The following is a 15,368-nucleotide window of genomic DNA, read 5'->3' as shown; positions in this document are numbered from 1 at the left end:
CATATGGAGCGGAAAACATGACTGCATCGGTGGTGCAGCATTTTTCTCAGCCCACATATGTCGATAACGTTCCTGGTGAACGAACCCGATCTATGCACTGCCCCCATTACTTGCGCTGAGATCAGGTCGATTTCCTGCCGCAACAGGTCCACAAAGTAAGGATTCAACCAAGTGAAGTTCAGAAAGAGCCTTCCCCACGGAAATGCCAGTTCGTCCGGGGGTTTGATCGCGAAATTGTATATCGCTACGCCCGTTCAACCCAAGTACATACATCCATACCGCCCTCAGGCAAACAGCCGCATATTCGGAACGCCTAAGCCAAGTTTGGCGGCGAGGTTCCCACCCTCGGACTCCAGCATGCTTGAAACGCTTGGTAACGTGGAGATCTAGTAATCCCACCGTCCTCTTTAGCCATGCAGGTTTCAATCGAGTTCCAACAAATCTTTGAAAGTTCTGCCCCCCCTGGTCGAACAAATCTTTGAAAGTTCTGCCCCCCCTGGTCGAATGTCGAATAACTCAAAGGAGTAAGATATGTTCAGACGGTGACCCAAGAGTTCCGTTGATGGAGTCGATTGAAGGGCTGAAAACTTGCTCTATCCCGACGAGGGTTTCGCAAAAGCCTGGGCTAAGTACAGGCAAGCTCGTTGAGTTCAGAACCAGTGGGCGGGCGTGGCAATGTCGTCGTTTGCTCTTCCATCAGCGCGCGAGCAGTCGCGTCTAGTCTCTGGCGAGCAACTTGGACAAAATTACCCAAAGTCCCACCATACGCCAGACAGACAGGGCCGGCCACTCAGTCCCTCTCATACGCAAAGGGTTTCGAATATACAGTATACCTGAGCGTCGCTTGCTCGAAAGCTTTCGCCTCTAGGAGCACCCCACGAAAGACTCATCACTCTCAACCCCACCGGATTCCCGGTTCTGCACTCTTTCATCCACATAAATCAGTGACAAATCGCAAAGATGGTCAAGTCATCAGAGGGCATAAAGTCCTATTACAAAAACAAGATCGAGGTACGTGCGCCCATAGCTCAGAGAATTCCTCGATAGATGCTCGTAGCGGTGGGAAATGGGTTTCTGCCCACAAGATTTGCATGGGCATGGCCCGATCTTTCGCGTGTCCAACATCCACTCATCACAATTCTCACGCTACTTTATATATAGGAGCTGGAAACGAAGGCTTCTCATATGAGCCAAAATCTACGCCGTCTCGAAGCGCAGCGTAACCAGTTGAACACAAAAGTCCGTCTTCTACGCGAGGAACTTCAACTTCTGCAAGAACCCGGTTCCTATGTTGGCGAAGTCGTCAAGCTCATGGGCAAAACGAAAATCCTCGTCAAAGTGCAGCCGGAAGGAAAATACGTTGTAGACATCAATCCCTCGATCGACATTGCAGAGCTGACCCCAACCGTGCGTGTGGCTTTGAGGCATGATAGTTACCAACTGCACAAGATCCTGCCAAACAAGGTGGATCCTCTGGTCAGTCTGATGATGGTGGAGAAGGTGCCCGACTCGACGTACGAGATGATTGGAGGTCTCGAGAACCAGATCAAAGAGATTAAGGAGGTCATCGAGCTTCCCGTGAAACACCCAGAGCTCTTCGACGCGCTCGGTATTGCACAGCCCAAAGGAGTGCTACTGTACGGGCCTCCAGGGACGGGCAAGACTCTCCTCGCGAGAGCCGTAGCCCACCACACCGACTGTCGATTTATCCGAGTCAGCGGTTCCGAATTGGTGCAAAAGTACATTGGAGAAGGAAGTCGAATGGTGCGTGAGCTCTTCGTGATGGCTCGCGAGCACGCTCCGTCCATCATCTTCATGGACGAAATCGATTCCATCGGATCTAGCCGTATCGAGGGCGGAGGCAGCGGCGGAGGCGACTCGGAAGTGCAGCGCACGATGTTGGAACTGCTGAATCAGCTTGACGGTTTCGAAGCCACCCAAAGCATCAAAGTTATCATGGCCACCAACCGTATCGATATCCTTGACTCAGCCCTCCTCCGACCCGGCCGTATCGACAGGAAGATTGAGTTCCCGCCACCGAACGAAGCGGCGCGAACGGACATTCTGAAGATCCACAGCAGGAAAATGAACATGACGCGAGGCATCAACCTGCGGAAGATTGCTGAGAAGACGGGTGGGGCGAGCGGTGCGGAGGTTAAGGGTATATGTACGGAAGCGGGAATGTACGCTCTTCGTGAGAGGAGGGTGCACGTCACACAGGAGGACTTTGAAATGGCTGTTGCAAAGGTATGGATCCGCTTTCTCTCCGTTGTTGGCGATGGACGGCTGGACTCACCACAATATACACTACTCTTTACGTTTGCAGGTCCTGAAGAAGGACTCGGAGCAGAACATGAGTATCAAGAAGCTGTTCAAGTGATCCATGCTACGCCTAGATGCACAATGGCTACGCGGCCTAGTTCTCCTAGTGTATTGCTGCGGCAAGCTTCACCCCGCTGTCTTGTTGATCAGAATAAACATGAATTGCTGTATCCTGCTCAATTTCCCGTTTTCGACGCATGGCATATGCGGCGTGCCCGTCTCGTTATGCCCTTCATTTGGATCAGTTGAACAGGATACATGGTTGTCTTGTTGCATTGTCGTGAGCGCGGAACCGATGGAATGCCTGTAACGGGCAGCTTGGCTGATATTGCAGATCGAGGAATTCGATGTTGACCAAGAGGACGCGTTATGTTACTGACCCACACCACAAACTCCGCACGCCGGGCCACTTGATCGGGCGTTCTGGGAGTTCGAGGTAGAGAGGCCTGTGCTTCCAAGCGATGCGTTTTCGAGCAATTGTACTCACGGCAAGGATGCATTAGAGCATAAATTAGAATTGTGTGCTAACCCCACGCAACCTACACGGAAATCCTGCGCGACGTTGCCCAGCTACATAGGGTCCTACACTATCTATGCTACTCACTGATACCTCGTCTCCCACCAAGCAGGCGTCCCCAAAACATTCGCAATCTCATACTTCTTCGCTTCTGCAATGGTCAAAGTCCGCGAAAAGTTGACTCGCTTGCTAAGGTCCGCCCCAGGCCCCACATTATTATACTCATAGTACTGCGTATGAACCGGGTTATCAGTTGCACCCCACTTGGCCCACCCGGCCGGGTTAATAACCGACGACAGATTGGACCTCATCCACACGACGTGTGCGTACTCCCTCCACGGCCTGCCGAGGTAAACGCCGCCCTCGGCAGTCGCCTCGGCGTTCTTGGTCTTGCCCACCGTGCAGTAGTTGAACACGTACACACCCGTGTTGTTGACGGTGTCGACCCCCGAGGCCGTCACCCACCCGCTGCGGGAAGATGTCATATCGCATTTCTGGAAAAACGCGCGCGAGCGTTGGCCAAAGATGTAGTCAACCGCGCCCACGATGAGGGTTTTCCCAAAAAAGTGCGTCCCGTCGTTCGTGAGCAGTGTATCCTGCCACCCGAGCAGCTGACACCCATACACTCCGATCCGGGCCCCGTACAGGGATAACGCGATGGCCTGGTTGCCCACCCAGCTGTTCTCGACGTTGATGTTCTGCAACACCGTGTCGTCATTATGGACGGAGATGGTGGCGCTTTTGTCGTTGGAGCCGACGACGATGGCGTTGGTGGACGCGGTGATGAGGACCGTGTTGGCGCGGTAGTCTGTGTCGGCTGGGCTGTACCCGACCACGCGGAGGGGCGCTTTGCGGCGGATAATGGCTTGCTCTTTGTAGGTGCCGGGGTAGAGGAAGATGTAGGCGGCGAGTTTGGGGTTGGTTGAGTTGATGGCGGCGCTGAGGGATGGGAAGACGGTGCGGTTGCCGACAGCTGCTACGGCACCCTTGTAGGTTGAGATTGGGTTTTGGGACACGATTACCGCGTCGGGGGGCGGGACTGTTACGGCGAAGATGAGTTGAGCGGTCGCGAGGAGGACCGCCGAGATGAGCTTGAGGGAGAGCATGGCTTCGGATATGTATATGGGGATTGATGCACTCCGAGATCTGAGGGGGACGAGAGGAGATGCACTCGCAGCAGCTCTTTTTATACTTCGGCTGCAAAGAGCGATAGCGTGGCGCAAACCCCATCGAGTCCATAAGTCCATGGAGCACGTAGACGCCCATCCATATTGTGCAAGTCTCGATTGTGGTTAGGACGGTGGTCAGCCAGAACCGCACTCAAGGGACCGCGGGTGTATCCAACCATAATTAGCACAATCTTCACCGCACAATCCACCGATCGACGCAATACGCATCAAAATCCATTTGAAGAAGCGTAGAAGGAATCTGGAAGGTAGGCTGTGGCGCGGTAGCTCAAGGTTCACGTTTGCTGGAACGACAGCCAGAGCATCTTCCTCCAGGAAGACGTACATAGTATGTATACATTGCAAGAAGCTCGAACATCCATAGGAAACTAAGGATGCAGAGTGATTGAGAAAGTCGTTCTGTGTATGTCGAGCCTTTTTGCACCATATAGAATAAACACTACATCCCCCCGATCTCCCTTCTCGCTGCTGAGAACCGTTGTTTCCACGCAGCCCCCATTACGCCAATTTTGCTGACCACCATCCCACGCAAAGCATCTACGCCGGAATTCGCTAATCGCATCACCGAAATCTACTCGACTCAGGTGAAATAAGGGCAATCCGCAAAATCTCGCACGAGTAGCGTGCCGCCCCCATGATACTCAGCATGCTCCACAAGTTCCCTTGGGACGTAGTAGATCACCGTTCTTTTGTTGTCCGTCTTGGTGCGCCAGGATGGGAACAGCGGCGTAGGCAGCGGTACGCCGGGGAGCGGGGGAGCCAAAAATGCCCCAGTCTTTCGATCGTATCGAGAAGCGTCGAGATGTCGTGAGGTTTAAGCACGCTCCACGGGTCACGCCCGATTATTCCGCTGACCGTTTTCAACGGCGCATCGGAGAGGGACCCTATGTTATCTAAGAAGTGATCTTCGGTAGACGGCAGGGGCACATTGAGTGGCCGTGGTGGTCGAAACAGTTCCGGTTCTTCGGATGGACCGGCGAGTGTGAAATCAGCCATGACACTTGCATATTGGGCCCAAACACTGGGTAGAATCTTTGCCGGAGCCGTGCACGAGTAGTTCATGTCCCAACCGCCGCGGATATGCAGACGTCCATTGGCGTACACTTATGAAGGTTCGCCATCTTCGAAATGGGACCTTGTCCAACAAAAGCGTCTTCCTTGTCCTCCGGACGTATGTACTGTATGTACCCGTCGGGAGTGTTGAAGGATACATGCATGGGTTTAGGTCCAAATACGGCGTGGGCATCGTCGAGCACACTGCGACCACATTGCGACGTAACGGTAATATTTCTGGAGACATCCCCAACATGCACTTTGCATGCACTTCCTTGCAAGCCGTGAGGAGCGCGACCCGATTTTCCCACAGCAGAATCACCCGAAATATCTGAATACGCATTTGGTTTTACGTAGATATCGACCCGGGTGGTGGAGGAGCTGAGCAAAGACGGCGTACTGCTGGTGGGACATTTCCGACTGTGTAGATGATAATCAAAGCTGGTGGGGACATGATGTTGGAAGAGGAAGTCCGTTCAAGCTGCGCTTCGCAACTTTACCGGCTCCGTTGTGCATTGCATTCCTCACTTCAGTTCCGCCCACAGAACTTGCAGTCCTTTGGCACTTCCCCACTGGTGTGGTGCTGGTCCCTGGGCAGAGTTGCCCTTGAGCAACATGCGGCGGTGAGAATGAGCCGAGAAAGAACGAAGGGTTACAGGAGTTCCGGCAAAAAAAGCGACAAACGTGCGTCCGATGACCGTCATCGAATCGATGGGGGAGCGGCAGATCGCGCCAAGGCCTCATCTCCATCCAAGGCACCGTGTCCATGTCCAACCGGCGTCGTCCGAGTCCGATCAGTTTGACTGCACAAGTTGTCCGGACATCACGTCTCTCTCACATGTTTGGTGCATATAGATACGTAGCATAGCCGCTCCGGCCGCAAAGCTGACATGCCGCCCGAGGCTGGCTGGTTGGGGTTTATTCTCCGGCGGAAGTCAAGGGGTCCTGCTTTTTACCCCTTTTTTCATCCCCTGTGATGACATAAGAGAAATTTACGCCCCCCCCCAACTTCCGCCCGTGACAAACCGCGGTCCCATTCGAATTCGCACAAACGCGTTCGACGTGGCTAGGGCTTTTTACTAACCCCCTTCTTCGCTCGGCGACGGAACCCCCCTTGGCCCTTGGGTCTTTTCAACGGGTAAGCTTAACTCGATTCTCCCGCTTTTCCCCCTTCGGAGGCCATTCGGTATAAAAGAGCAAGCTACTGCTGCTGCTTGGCGGGCATATCACCTCAGCCAAACCAAAAGAGCTGTTCCCTGAGAGAACAACGATACGATACGATATCGAACATCGATACCCTTAACGCAACCCACTCATCAACTGTCAACCATGGCTCTATTCACAACCCTCCGCCGCCGCCCATCACATCGCGCAGCACTAGGAGCTGCTTCACCACTCTCTCTGACCTCCACCGGCAGCAAAAGTGTCTCTACCTTCTTCACCTTCCGGTCAGCGCGCAACCTATCGTTAGATGATGCGACGGAGGGAGCGGTAGAGTTGAGCGACATGTCGAACTACCCACGGACGCTAGAGGCGGGGTATTCGGTCGAAGACGCTTCGTTATCATTGTCTTCGGTTCTTCACGCCGCCGAGACGACGCAGGCCGCACAACCCCAATTACAGCAGCTGCAAACACAGTCGTCACTCCCAGCACCGCAAATCACGTCAAGCCGACCGTCGTATCCAACCTCCCTTTACTCCTACTCCTCTTCGCCATCGGTATCGTCAATGGACTCGGCCGCAACAGGCACTGAGCGAGAGCACTACATGCTGCCGATGGACTATGCATTCGGTGGGGACGAGGACGATTCTATGCCGAGTATAGTTAGGGAGGCTCCGGTGGGCAGGCGGAGTGAAAGCCAGGAAAGAGGACGGAGGGTTGTGAGAGCTGTGAGAGGAGCCTTCTTCTCTTGAAGAATCTTCTGCGACTTCTGCATGCACCGTCGCCCTGCGAGTCACAGAAGCCGGCGCCAAACCTTGTATCATACTCATCATTTTGGGACTCCTCTCCTTTTCGGCCTCGGGCCTTGTTAATTGTATGTATATCCTGTTTAGTCATAGTTCACCCCGTTTACCCATAGTAATCATACAGTAATCGCATTGATATACACGATTCGCGAAGAATCGGTTACTTCGTCGTTCACTACCGTCTCAAATGTCTAACATATGTGCGACTCGTTGTTGGAGGCTCCTCAGCATTAGGATGGAAGTCTGCCAGGAAGCGCTAGAGGAAGCGTGGGAACTGGGTTACAATAGTGAACGCGTTGAACAAGGGCACCATGTCCTCCCCGCTCTCCCAAGTCATTTGGCCCTTCTCGTGGAAGACGTCTCAGAAATTGACTCGAACGGCACCCACAACAAGACTCTTCAAAGTGCTTCACTAGTTGGAGAAACCAGATGCATAAAATGAGCAGCCCGCTAAGTCCCCAGGTAGGACATCTTGAAACCTCGAATTCCGTCGTGGGAATGCATGGCGGAACCCCGCACCATCACATGCCTGCAGGTATCCAACGCTAAACAACCCTCCACTCGCAGTCCAGCACCGAAGCCCTAAGCCCCGGCATCGACGCAATGGAAACCGACGACGCCACCTCACATCCAGCATATCCCCTCTCACCACAACACTCGGGACCACGGGGAGCATCATCTTCCCACGCAGGGCCATTCGCGATGCGCGGCACCGCAGAAAGGTCGGCGATGGGCCAAGGGTCGTACTTTAGCGCGGATGAACCGGGCGGGCCCGGGGGCAAGTTTTTTCAGAATAAGGAGAAGATTGCTGATAAAGGGTTTTTCAACTGTAAGCTGTCTTTTTTTCCGGATTTTGTTTGATGGCATCCGTTGACTTTGAGGGCTGGTTTTAGCTTTTGGTGATTATTTCAATGAGGCGTCGTATGCGTAAGCGATATGCGATCAGAGGCGCACTCATGATGGATTTCCGGTGCGAAGAATCAACAAATATGCAAGGGCCAACAGTCCCCACATACTCTTCATCATATTCGAAATATGGGATGACAAGAGATGGTGAACGACATGAAAACCATATACTATATGCGCAAGAGAGGTCTTTGCAGAGTATTGCTCCTCATCCCCATCACGACAGTCGAAACCTCTTATAGACCGGAGCGCCCAGCGCCAACTCCTCCTCCTCATCATACACCCTCTTCTGCCTCTGCGACGTCCTCGGGCCTGGTGACGACGGCGGTCTCCTCCTATGCGGCTCGCTCCCCTTCGTATCTCGTTCCTTCTGAAACTCCGGAAACATAGGCAAAAAGATAGGCAGGCAAGCCCCGGGTTCCTCGTAGAAATATGAATGGCGTAACGCTTCCTTTACCGTTAATCGCGTCTCGGGATGGTATGTGAGCAGACCTTTCAGAAGGCGTCGGGCGCTGTCGGTGTGGTGGGAGAACTTGACGTTGACGCTTGAGAAGGGGACTGGGGGGAGTTTGACCGACTTTGCGTAGGGGAGGGAATCGAAGCCGGGCCATATCCGTGCGGAAGGGGTCCCCAGCAAGTTGCATATCAGGGTCAATTGTTGTCGTTCCTCTTTTCCCGGAAGGAGAGGTTTGCTGGACAGGAACTCTCCAAATATGCACCCCACGGACCTGGATGACATGGGAGAGTGAGAATGTGAAAGTCAACATACCTTGATACACGTGGCATGGCCTTACCACATATCAACAGCAATCCCATAATCTTTGCTCCCTAGTAGCAGCTCCGGCGCCCGGTACCATAGCGTGACGACTTTCGGGCTCATTGGTTGTTGTGGCAACCCAAATTTCCGCGCTAACCCGAAATCCGCTGCAACGGGCCAAAAAGTCGGTGATGAGTGCCTCATCCCTGCCGGTGTGAGTTCAATGCCGACGCTCACCTATTTTCAACGTGCCCGTCGCCGTCAGTAGCAGGTTTGTAAGTTTGAGATCCCTACAAGCACATTTTGCAGGTCAGATCCGATCGCCCATCGACGAGAGTATCATGGCGTTGTCAATTCACCTGTGAATTATGTAGTTCGCATGAAGATATCCGAGTCCTTTGAGTAGTTGCTGCATCAGGCATTTGACTGCGACAGATAGGAAGCATCAGTAGAACAGTATGGCTCACCCGCATTGCGCACCAGTCCCTTTACCTTCTGGATCCCTGTACCCAGGCCGAGATCCCTTGCTCACGACGCTATCCATGAGAACGCCCATATCCTGCAGTTCGCGTTTAGTACACATGCCTGGTGACGCAAACCTTGCACCACTTGCTAACCTGTTCACAGTATTCCATAACTCAAACGTAAGATGCCATCCGAACAAAACTGTTGAATCCTATACATCGGCAGCCATGCGATGAGCACCACCTTGCTTACCCATAAATATGTTTTCTGGAAGAAACAGCAACGTGAGTTCGCTTTCCGGAATCGTCACCAACATGAGTGCAAACGGCATCGTACCAAGCCCCCGTCCCACGACCACATCCAGCACCTCCACGATATTCTCATGCCTCAGCGACTTCAATATAGAGATCTCCCTCAACGACCCAATAGGCATCCCCGTCCGGTCCGAGTCCATTCTCAACCGCTTCAACGCCACGACCCTCCCTGTCGACTTATCCTTCGCTCTATACACGATTCCATAGGTTCCTTCGCCTATTCGGTTGAGCTTGAGGAACTGGTCGACGGATTTCGTGGTTCCTGTAAAGGAGGACGGGATGGTCGCTGGTGGTAGGGCGTTGGAGAGGGGCAGGATTGTTCTGCTTTCTGGTTCTTCGGCGGCTGGGGTGGGCTCTGTGGGTTTGGGTTCGGTGCGCCGAGGCGGTGGTTTGGAGGGTATTGGCGGTCCTGGCATGGTGGTCTTCCTTTGAGTTCCTTCGCTGGTGGTTACTGGTTTCCACAGTCGCAAGCGAAATTCCGAAGCGGACGTTGAGGACATTGAATTCGAAGCAGAATTCGAAGACTCTGGCCGCGTCTGCTTTTGTCACAGACCCCCACCAACACTCAGCGTCCTCACCCTGATCCTCACCCAGTCCTCGTTCGCGGAAGCTATCAAACATCGGAAGAGTCGGAAGGCGAGCCCATTTCGACCATCATATCGGCGTATCCCGACGTAATCTTGCCCGGACCTCAGCATTAGTCCTTCCACTGACCGGCGCTGCGGTAACTTTCTACGTCGGAATAGCCATTGACCATCTCCCAAGATGGTCACATCAAAGGCGTACGATTACGGAGTGTTTTATGAGGCTCTTCCTTCCCACGACAACCTGGGCAACCACGCCTCTGACTTGCCTATGGCGAGAACCCGCCGGAAAAGGGCTTTGGGTGAGTGCGCTCGCTGAAGCTTAGTCTTGCTCTGTGTAGCTGACCTCACGCGTCCCTCAGTGCTGGCCATAGCCCTCGTCACAACGATAGTTACATATTATGGTGGGAGTTCGGCGACCGTCAGACACTGTTCCGATATTGGATTTTTTCTCTAACTGTGGGAACGAGTAGGGATCGTTCGATCGCTTGATACATACCCAAACCCGCAAAGTCATCGAAAGGAGGAGCTTCGAAAAATACCCGTTCCTCGGGCGAAACAGCTCCCGGAAACACAGTACTTTCACGATATTCCAATAACAGACGAATACTCGTGGCTTCGGTACATAGATACAGATCCGGATGTCTCAGCATACATCAAGGCTGAGAATAACTACACGGATGTGGTCCTCAACCGCTTGGAGCCGCTACAGGATCAGATCTCGAAGGAGATCAATCAATGGGCGGCCGCGACATCTGTAAAGTTTTCGGACCATGGGTCCTGCAGTGGCAAACGGACGGACTCGAGCAACTTCTTTCGTTACGGATCATACATATATTGGAGCTCATATCCTCATGGCGCACGATACCCCGTCTACTATCGCGGCCGGCAGGACGCCGCTTCTGAATCCTCATGCGCGTGTGCGACTGCATACAGCAGCGTGGAGACGGTTTTGGACTATAACAAGATCGTCCCGGCCGGCGCATCGTCTTTTTCGGAAGGTGTCTTTGAACCGCATTCACGAGAGGAGAACCTGATTGCGTTTTCTTATGACACTACCGGTTCGGAGAACTTCCACCTATCCGTGGTTGACCTGGAAAACGGCGGTGCTATCAAGGGGAATCTTAAAAACACGTACTATTCGGCCAGATGGGGCACTCAAAAAGAGGATGTGGACTGCATCTATTATAATGTGGTGGATCTCATTTGGGGAATCCCGCGTAGAATCTACCGCTATTGCATAGATGATGCGAAGGAGGAACTGGTGTATCTGGAGCAAGACGTGTCATTGACGACAGAGGTGCATTCCACAAGTGATGCGCAACATCTGTTCGTCAAGGTATGTGATCCCTCCTACTGGCTCTATGTCGCAAAGGTAATCTCACACACGCCCAGGTAGTAGGTCAAGTGACCTCCGAACTGCGGACACTGGCGAGAAGCAAAATCGGTGAACATTTCGAAACGAAGCCGCTTTTCGGGCGAGTCACCGGGATCCATTACCATATCGAGTCAAATGGTGGATACTTCTACATCCTCACAAATGCTGGTGACGCTCCCAATTTCCAAATCGTGCGGGTGAACGCTACATTGGCGTTGGCGGCGGACATGACGATTGAGGAAGCTGTTCGCGGCGGACCTTCAAGCGGCCTGGATCTGGAAGTCGTGCTGGAACATGAAGAGAAGGTTTTTTATGAGAAAATGGAGGTGTTTTCAGCCTACATTGCCGTTTGGGTCCGGACCGGCGGATCGCGACTCTGGAAGATCGTCCAAGGTGAAGGGCAAGAAATGCGAAAATTATGGGCGACCGACTATCACCCGCCCTTGGGTATGCCCACTCAATCAGGTCCTCCTGTTCCTGTTCCTCTGCCGGGTACATTGTTCCCCAGCACGCTGTTCGATATGGACGCCCGACTCCACCGCCGATTCGACGATAAATGTTTCACATACACCTTCTCGTCGTTTCTCTCGCCACCGGAAACGCTGGTTCTTGACACTGTCGCGACCGAATTCACTTCGCTAGCTGAAACCCAGGTAGCCGGCCTCAACGAAGATGCATACATACAAGAACGGGTATGGGCGCAATCCAAATCAGATCCGAACATCCAGGTCCCCATCTCCCTCGTCTACAACCGTTTCGCGATCCACTCCCGCGTGCGGCCTGCAGTGGCCCGCACCAACCCATTACTCCTCCGCGCATATGGCGCCTATGGGTCCCTCATAGACCCAACATTCGACACCTCCATCCTGCCTCTCCTAGATCGCGGAATCGTCTTTGCAATATGTCATCCGCGCGGTGACGCAAACTTGGGCGCGGCGTGGTACACAGATGGGAAATACGAGAAGAAGCAGCACACGTTTGACGACGTTGCGACGTGTTTGAGTGGGCTGGTGGAGCAGGGGTGGACGGCCCAGGGACGGGTGGCGCTTTTTGGGAGGAGCGCTGGTGGGTTGATTACGGGACATGCTGTTAATGAGCTGGGGTGGACGGCCGGGGCAGATAGGGCAAATCAGAAGGAGAATGCAATAGTCAAGCTGGTCGTTACGCAAGTTCCGGTGAGTTGGCATAGCCTTGTGATAATCTTGCAGTGAAAGCTACCCTTAACACTTTTGGTTTCCACAGTTCGTTGATCCAATAGGCGACATGACCGACGAAACCGTCCCCTGGACAAGCTTCGAGTTCTTCGAATGGGGCAACCCCATCACCAACAAAACCATCTTCGACGCCATGCTCGCATACTCCCCCTACGGGAACATCCTCCAAAAAAAAAACACTCCCCAAGTACGGCAGTATCCAGAACTCTTCATAACAGCGGGTCTACAGGACTCCCGCGTCCGGTTTTGGGAGCCGGTGAAGTGGATCGCGCGGCTTAGAAGGGTGTATGAGGAAGATCGGCAGCATCGGCTCTTGATAAAAGTGCGGGAGAATGGCCATTTTGGGGATTCAGGGACAAGGGAGACGGCGGAGTGGATGGCAGTTGTGGTTGATTCGTTGATCGGTTCCTGAACTCCTTTTTTTGGGAAGAGCCCGCGTGTATATAACAAGTTGCGAAATACGATCTTATGATCAGAATAGTTCTACATGAAATGAGGAAGTTCACACAACAGAGCAAGGTAACTCGGGAATGAGGGGCGGAGAGAGAGAATTGAGAATCGGGCGTGTGCAATAGCAGGTATCCAAAGGTTCTAATGTCAGGTAGCCTTTTATTTTGCTTTCCACTTAAATGGGCAACTCGAACTTGACCTGAACACCCGCTTTCCGCGCCATCCCCACAATGTTGCTCATCTGCACCGCCTTGCTAGCCGCGACATCCAGATCATCGACCGAGAACATCCTCAACCCACTGTCCTTGATCAGCTTTTTGGCCGCGTCAACCTCCGTTCCTTGCAACCGCACAATGAGGGGCAGGTTCAGACCCAGCTGGTTGACGGCGGAGATGATACCCTCGGCAATGATGTCGCAACGCATGATTCCGCCAAAGATGTTGACGAGGATCGCGGAGACGCGGGGGTCGGAGGAGATGATTTTGAAGGCTTCTGTGACTTGGTCGGCTTTGGCGCCTCCGCCGACGTCGAGGAAGTTGGCCGGCTCGCCGCCGTGGAGCTTGATGATGTCCATGGTCGCCATGGCGAGACCGGCTCCGTTGACTGCGTGGCGGTAGATGGTAATCGTTTCTGTTAGCATAGCAAGGGACGCTCGTTTGAAAACCATTTTGCTGGCTGCTTACCGAGGCATCCAATGCTGCCGTCCAAACCAATGTAGTTCAGGTTCCACTTGGCAGCGGCGACCTCACGGGCGTCCTCCTGGGTCTTGTCACGCAGTTGAAAGATCTTCTCTTGCCTGAACTCCGCGTTGTCGTCGAACCCGAACTTTGCGTCCATGCACATGACTGGGAGGATAAGACTCCATTATCAGATGTGGCGTTCGCTTCATCTCCATAACAACTCAAATGTGCCCCACCTGTGCTTTCACCACCCTCTTGGTGAACCTCGGCCAAGGGGTTGATCTCAATCATGGTGGCATCCTTTTCGATAAAAAGTTTGTAGAGACGCTCGAACGTGTCGGCAGCCTGAAATTTACTCATGGTGAGTGTGACGTCCACGGGAATTGCATCCTTCCCTCCATCGCTCCACCATTGTACCTCCTCTTGGGCCTTTCCAGTGAAACCAAGCTTCTTAGCGACATTGACGGCATCCTCGCGCTTCAGACCGACGTTGATGTCGACGGAGTGTGTAACAAGGGCCTCAGGAGTCTCCGCAGCGACAGTCTCAATGTCCATACCACCCTGCGACGAGGCAACGATAACGGGGCCCTGGGTGGTACGGTCCTGGATGATGGCGAAGTAGTACTCGCGACGGACATACAGACGCTCCACAACGTATACGGCGTTGCAAGGCCTGCCTCCAGCACCGGTCTGCTTGGTGATGAGCTTGTGGCCCAGCATCTTCTCGGCGAACATCTTGACCTCGGTGGGCGAGTAAACGACGCGGACACCTCCCTTCAATCCAGAGTCAAAGTGACCCTTTCCACGACCGCCGGCAAGGACCTGCGCCTTGATCACATAGTCGGAGGAGCTGAGAGACTTTGCAATCTTCTCGGCTTCGGCAGGGCTGGTTGCGACCGCACCCTTAGGGACCTTCACACCGTATTCATTGAGGAGTCCCATCGAAAGGTGCTCGTGGATCGAGAGGTTACGCTTCTGGCACACAGCGGCGTTGCTGGTACGCTGAGCAGCGCGGAACTGGGGGTATCCCGAAAGGTCAGGTTAGCATTGTATTCCCGTGTTATGAAGCCGATGGGCGCCCATCCTCGAATTTCCCCTTCACTCTGCGTTTCAACTGGCATAGAATAGGTGAAACCCAGCGGATTTTGACGACTTACCTGAGCAAGGCCAGCGGCCCTCCCGCAGGGCCTGGCAGCACGAAGAGCGGAAGAGAACATGGTTATAGGCGAGATCTGCTAAGAGGGAGATGCCGGTGCAGAGCGTCTTGAGACTCCCAGCGCAATGCTGAAAGTGCAAGCAGGCCAACGCCCGACCCGGGATTCTCCACGTGACGCGCAGGTCAATTGAAAGCCCTCGCCCTCGGGTCAGCGCAACTGCACCCCTCAGCTGACAGGCGGTGAGACCGAACTGGAACTGAGACAGACGGCACGAAAGGAGACCCCATCAGCAAAGGTATGTGGGTGAGGCTTCTCGGTGGTGAGGGTGCTACTTGCAGGCGCGATGCTGAAATGTTTACGCACTTCTTGTGGGAATTCTCGAAATGTCAAAAAGATAACGGCACCTCGAACATTAT

At 53.6% G+C, this 15,368-nt stretch overlaps 7 protein-coding genes across 7 annotated transcripts; 3 read left to right on the top strand and 4 right to left on the bottom strand.

Annotated features, from left to right (window-relative positions):
• The first annotated feature begins 841 nt into the window (after positions 1-841).
• On the top strand, positions 842-2,578 carry EV422DRAFT_51562 (26S protease subunit). The gene is made up of 3 exons (XM_053069330.1): positions 842-1,011; positions 1,162-2,247; positions 2,327-2,578. The coding sequence occupies exons 1-3, from the start codon at positions 961-963 to the stop codon at positions 2,378-2,380; spliced, it is 1,191 nt and encodes a 396-aa protein (XP_052925714.1). The 5' UTR covers positions 842-960; the 3' UTR covers positions 2,381-2,578.
• A 123-nt stretch (positions 2,579-2,701) lies between these two features.
• EV422DRAFT_528937 (pectin lyase fold/virulence factor) lies at positions 2,702-4,145 on the bottom strand. Its single transcript, XM_053070312.1, has one exon. It carries the CDS (start codon positions 4,084-4,086, stop codon positions 2,923-2,925), a length of 1,164 nt encoding a protein of 387 aa, XP_052925713.1. The 5' UTR covers positions 4,087-4,145; the 3' UTR covers positions 2,702-2,922.
• An 815-nt stretch (positions 4,146-4,960) lies between these two features.
• On the bottom strand, positions 4,961-5,979 carry EV422DRAFT_51545 (uncharacterized protein). Its single transcript, XM_053069317.1, has 2 exons — positions 5,608-5,979; positions 4,961-5,499 (listed from the first exon to the last, which is right to left on the bottom strand). The coding sequence occupies exons 1-2, from the start codon at positions 5,781-5,783 to the stop codon at positions 5,085-5,087; spliced, it is 591 nt and encodes a 196-aa protein (XP_052925712.1). The 5' UTR covers positions 5,784-5,979; the 3' UTR covers positions 4,961-5,084.
• A 429-nt stretch (positions 5,980-6,408) lies between these two features.
• Positions 6,409-7,978, top strand: EV422DRAFT_567397 (uncharacterized protein; the record flags this gene model as incomplete). The annotated part of the gene is made up of 3 exons (XM_053072531.1): positions 6,409-6,918; positions 7,615-7,876; positions 7,941-7,978. The coding sequence occupies 3 exons, from the start codon at positions 6,409-6,411 to the stop codon at positions 7,976-7,978; spliced, it is 810 nt and encodes a 269-aa protein (XP_052925711.1).
• EV422DRAFT_51098 (cyclin-dependent kinase 10-like protein) lies at positions 7,933-10,140 on the bottom strand. The gene is made up of 8 exons (XM_053068975.1): positions 9,512-10,140; positions 9,428-9,442; positions 9,328-9,347; positions 9,203-9,269; positions 9,070-9,136; positions 8,948-9,000; positions 8,748-8,877; positions 7,933-8,681 (listed from the first exon to the last, which is right to left on the bottom strand). The coding sequence occupies exons 1-8, from the start codon at positions 9,987-9,989 to the stop codon at positions 8,171-8,173; spliced, it is 1,341 nt and encodes a 446-aa protein (XP_052925710.1). The 5' UTR covers positions 9,990-10,140; the 3' UTR covers positions 7,933-8,170.
• Positions 10,123-13,211, top strand: EV422DRAFT_51407 (prolyl oligopeptidase). The gene is made up of 5 exons (XM_053069212.1): positions 10,123-10,375; positions 10,436-10,477; positions 10,547-11,412; positions 11,469-12,626; positions 12,694-13,211. Exons 1-5 carry the CDS (start codon positions 10,255-10,257, stop codon positions 13,075-13,077), a joined length of 2,571 nt encoding a protein of 856 aa, XP_052925709.1. The 5' UTR covers positions 10,123-10,254; the 3' UTR covers positions 13,078-13,211.
• On the bottom strand, positions 13,057-15,109 carry EV422DRAFT_528921 (ATP-grasp domain-containing protein). The gene is made up of 5 exons (XM_053070311.1): positions 14,953-15,109; positions 14,213-14,812; positions 14,032-14,140; positions 13,799-13,960; positions 13,057-13,718 (listed from the first exon to the last, which is right to left on the bottom strand). Exons 1-5 carry the CDS (start codon positions 15,010-15,012, stop codon positions 13,291-13,293), a joined length of 1,359 nt encoding a protein of 452 aa, XP_052925708.1. The 5' UTR covers positions 15,013-15,109; the 3' UTR covers positions 13,057-13,290.
• Positions 15,110-15,368: the final 259 nt, after the last annotated feature.

Source organism: Fimicolochytrium jonesii (genome assembly GCF_025526975.1).
Source record: "Fimicolochytrium jonesii strain JEL569 chromosome Unknown EV422scaffold_11, whole genome shotgun sequence".
NCBI classification, from domain to species: domain Eukaryota; kingdom Fungi; phylum Chytridiomycota; class Chytridiomycetes; order Spizellomycetales; family Powellomycetaceae; genus Fimicolochytrium; species Fimicolochytrium jonesii.
The sequence above is the reverse complement of the archived record's forward strand: the minus strand, read 5'-3'. Positions and strand labels throughout refer to the sequence as shown.

What these genes read in the sequence shown, in the direction of transcription:
- EV422DRAFT_51562 (XM_053069330.1), top strand. Translation starts at nt 961, where the DNA reads ATGGTCAAGTCATCAGAGGGCATAAAGTCCTATTACAAAAACAAGATC. An exon ending in ATTACAAAAACAAGATCGAG is followed by an intron (nt 1,012 to 1,161) that starts GTACGTGCGCCC and finishes CTTTATATATAG; the next exon opens with GAGCTGGAAACGAAGGCTTC. An exon ending in TTGAAATGGCTGTTGCAAAG is followed by an intron (nt 2,248 to 2,326) that starts GTATGGATCCGC and finishes TTACGTTTGCAG; the next exon opens with GTCCTGAAGAAGGACTCGGA.
- EV422DRAFT_528937 (XM_053070312.1), bottom strand. Translation starts at nt 4,086, where the DNA reads ATGGACTTATGGACTCGATGGGGTTTGCGCCACGCTATCGCTCTTTGC.
- EV422DRAFT_51545 (XM_053069317.1), bottom strand. Translation starts at nt 5,783, where the DNA reads ATGACGGTCATCGGACGCACGTTTGTCGCTTTTTTTGCCGGAACTCCT. An exon ending in GTTCTGTGGGCGGAACTGAA is followed by an intron (nt 5,500 to 5,607) that starts GTGAGGAATGCA and finishes TCATCTACACAG; the next exon opens with TCGGAAATGTCCCACCAGCA.
- EV422DRAFT_51098 (XM_053068975.1), bottom strand. Translation starts at nt 9,989, where the DNA reads ATGTCCTCAACGTCCGCTTCGGAATTTCGCTTGCGACTGTGGAAACCA. An exon ending in TGGGTACAGGGATCCAGAAG is followed by an intron (nt 9,137 to 9,202) that starts GTAAAGGGACTG and finishes TATCTGTCGCAG; the next exon opens with TCAAATGCCTGATGCAGCAA. An exon ending in GGGATTGCTGTTGATATGTG is followed by an intron (nt 8,682 to 8,747) that starts GTAAGGCCATGC and finishes CATGTCATCCAG; the next exon opens with GTCCGTGGGGTGCATATTTG.
- EV422DRAFT_51407 (XM_053069212.1), top strand. Translation starts at nt 10,255, where the DNA reads ATGGTCACATCAAAGGCGTACGATTACGGAGTGTTTTATGAGGCTCTT. An exon ending in CCGCCGGAAAAGGGCTTTGG is followed by an intron (nt 10,376 to 10,435) that starts GTGAGTGCGCTC and finishes CGCGTCCCTCAG; the next exon opens with TGCTGGCCATAGCCCTCGTC. An exon ending in CGCAACATCTGTTCGTCAAG is followed by an intron (nt 11,413 to 11,468) that starts GTATGTGATCCC and finishes ACACACGCCCAG; the next exon opens with GTAGTAGGTCAAGTGACCTC.
- EV422DRAFT_528921 (XM_053070311.1), bottom strand. Translation starts at nt 15,012, where the DNA reads ATGTTCTCTTCCGCTCTTCGTGCTGCCAGGCCCTGCGGGAGGGCCGCT. An exon ending in AGAGGGTGGTGAAAGCACAG is followed by an intron (nt 13,961 to 14,031) that starts GTGGGGCACATT and finishes TTATCCTCCCAG; the next exon opens with TCATGTGCATGGACGCAAAG. An exon ending in CGGCAGCATTGGATGCCTCG is followed by an intron (nt 13,719 to 13,798) that starts GTAAGCAGCCAG and finishes ACCGCCACGCAG; the next exon opens with TCAACGGAGCCGGTCTCGCC.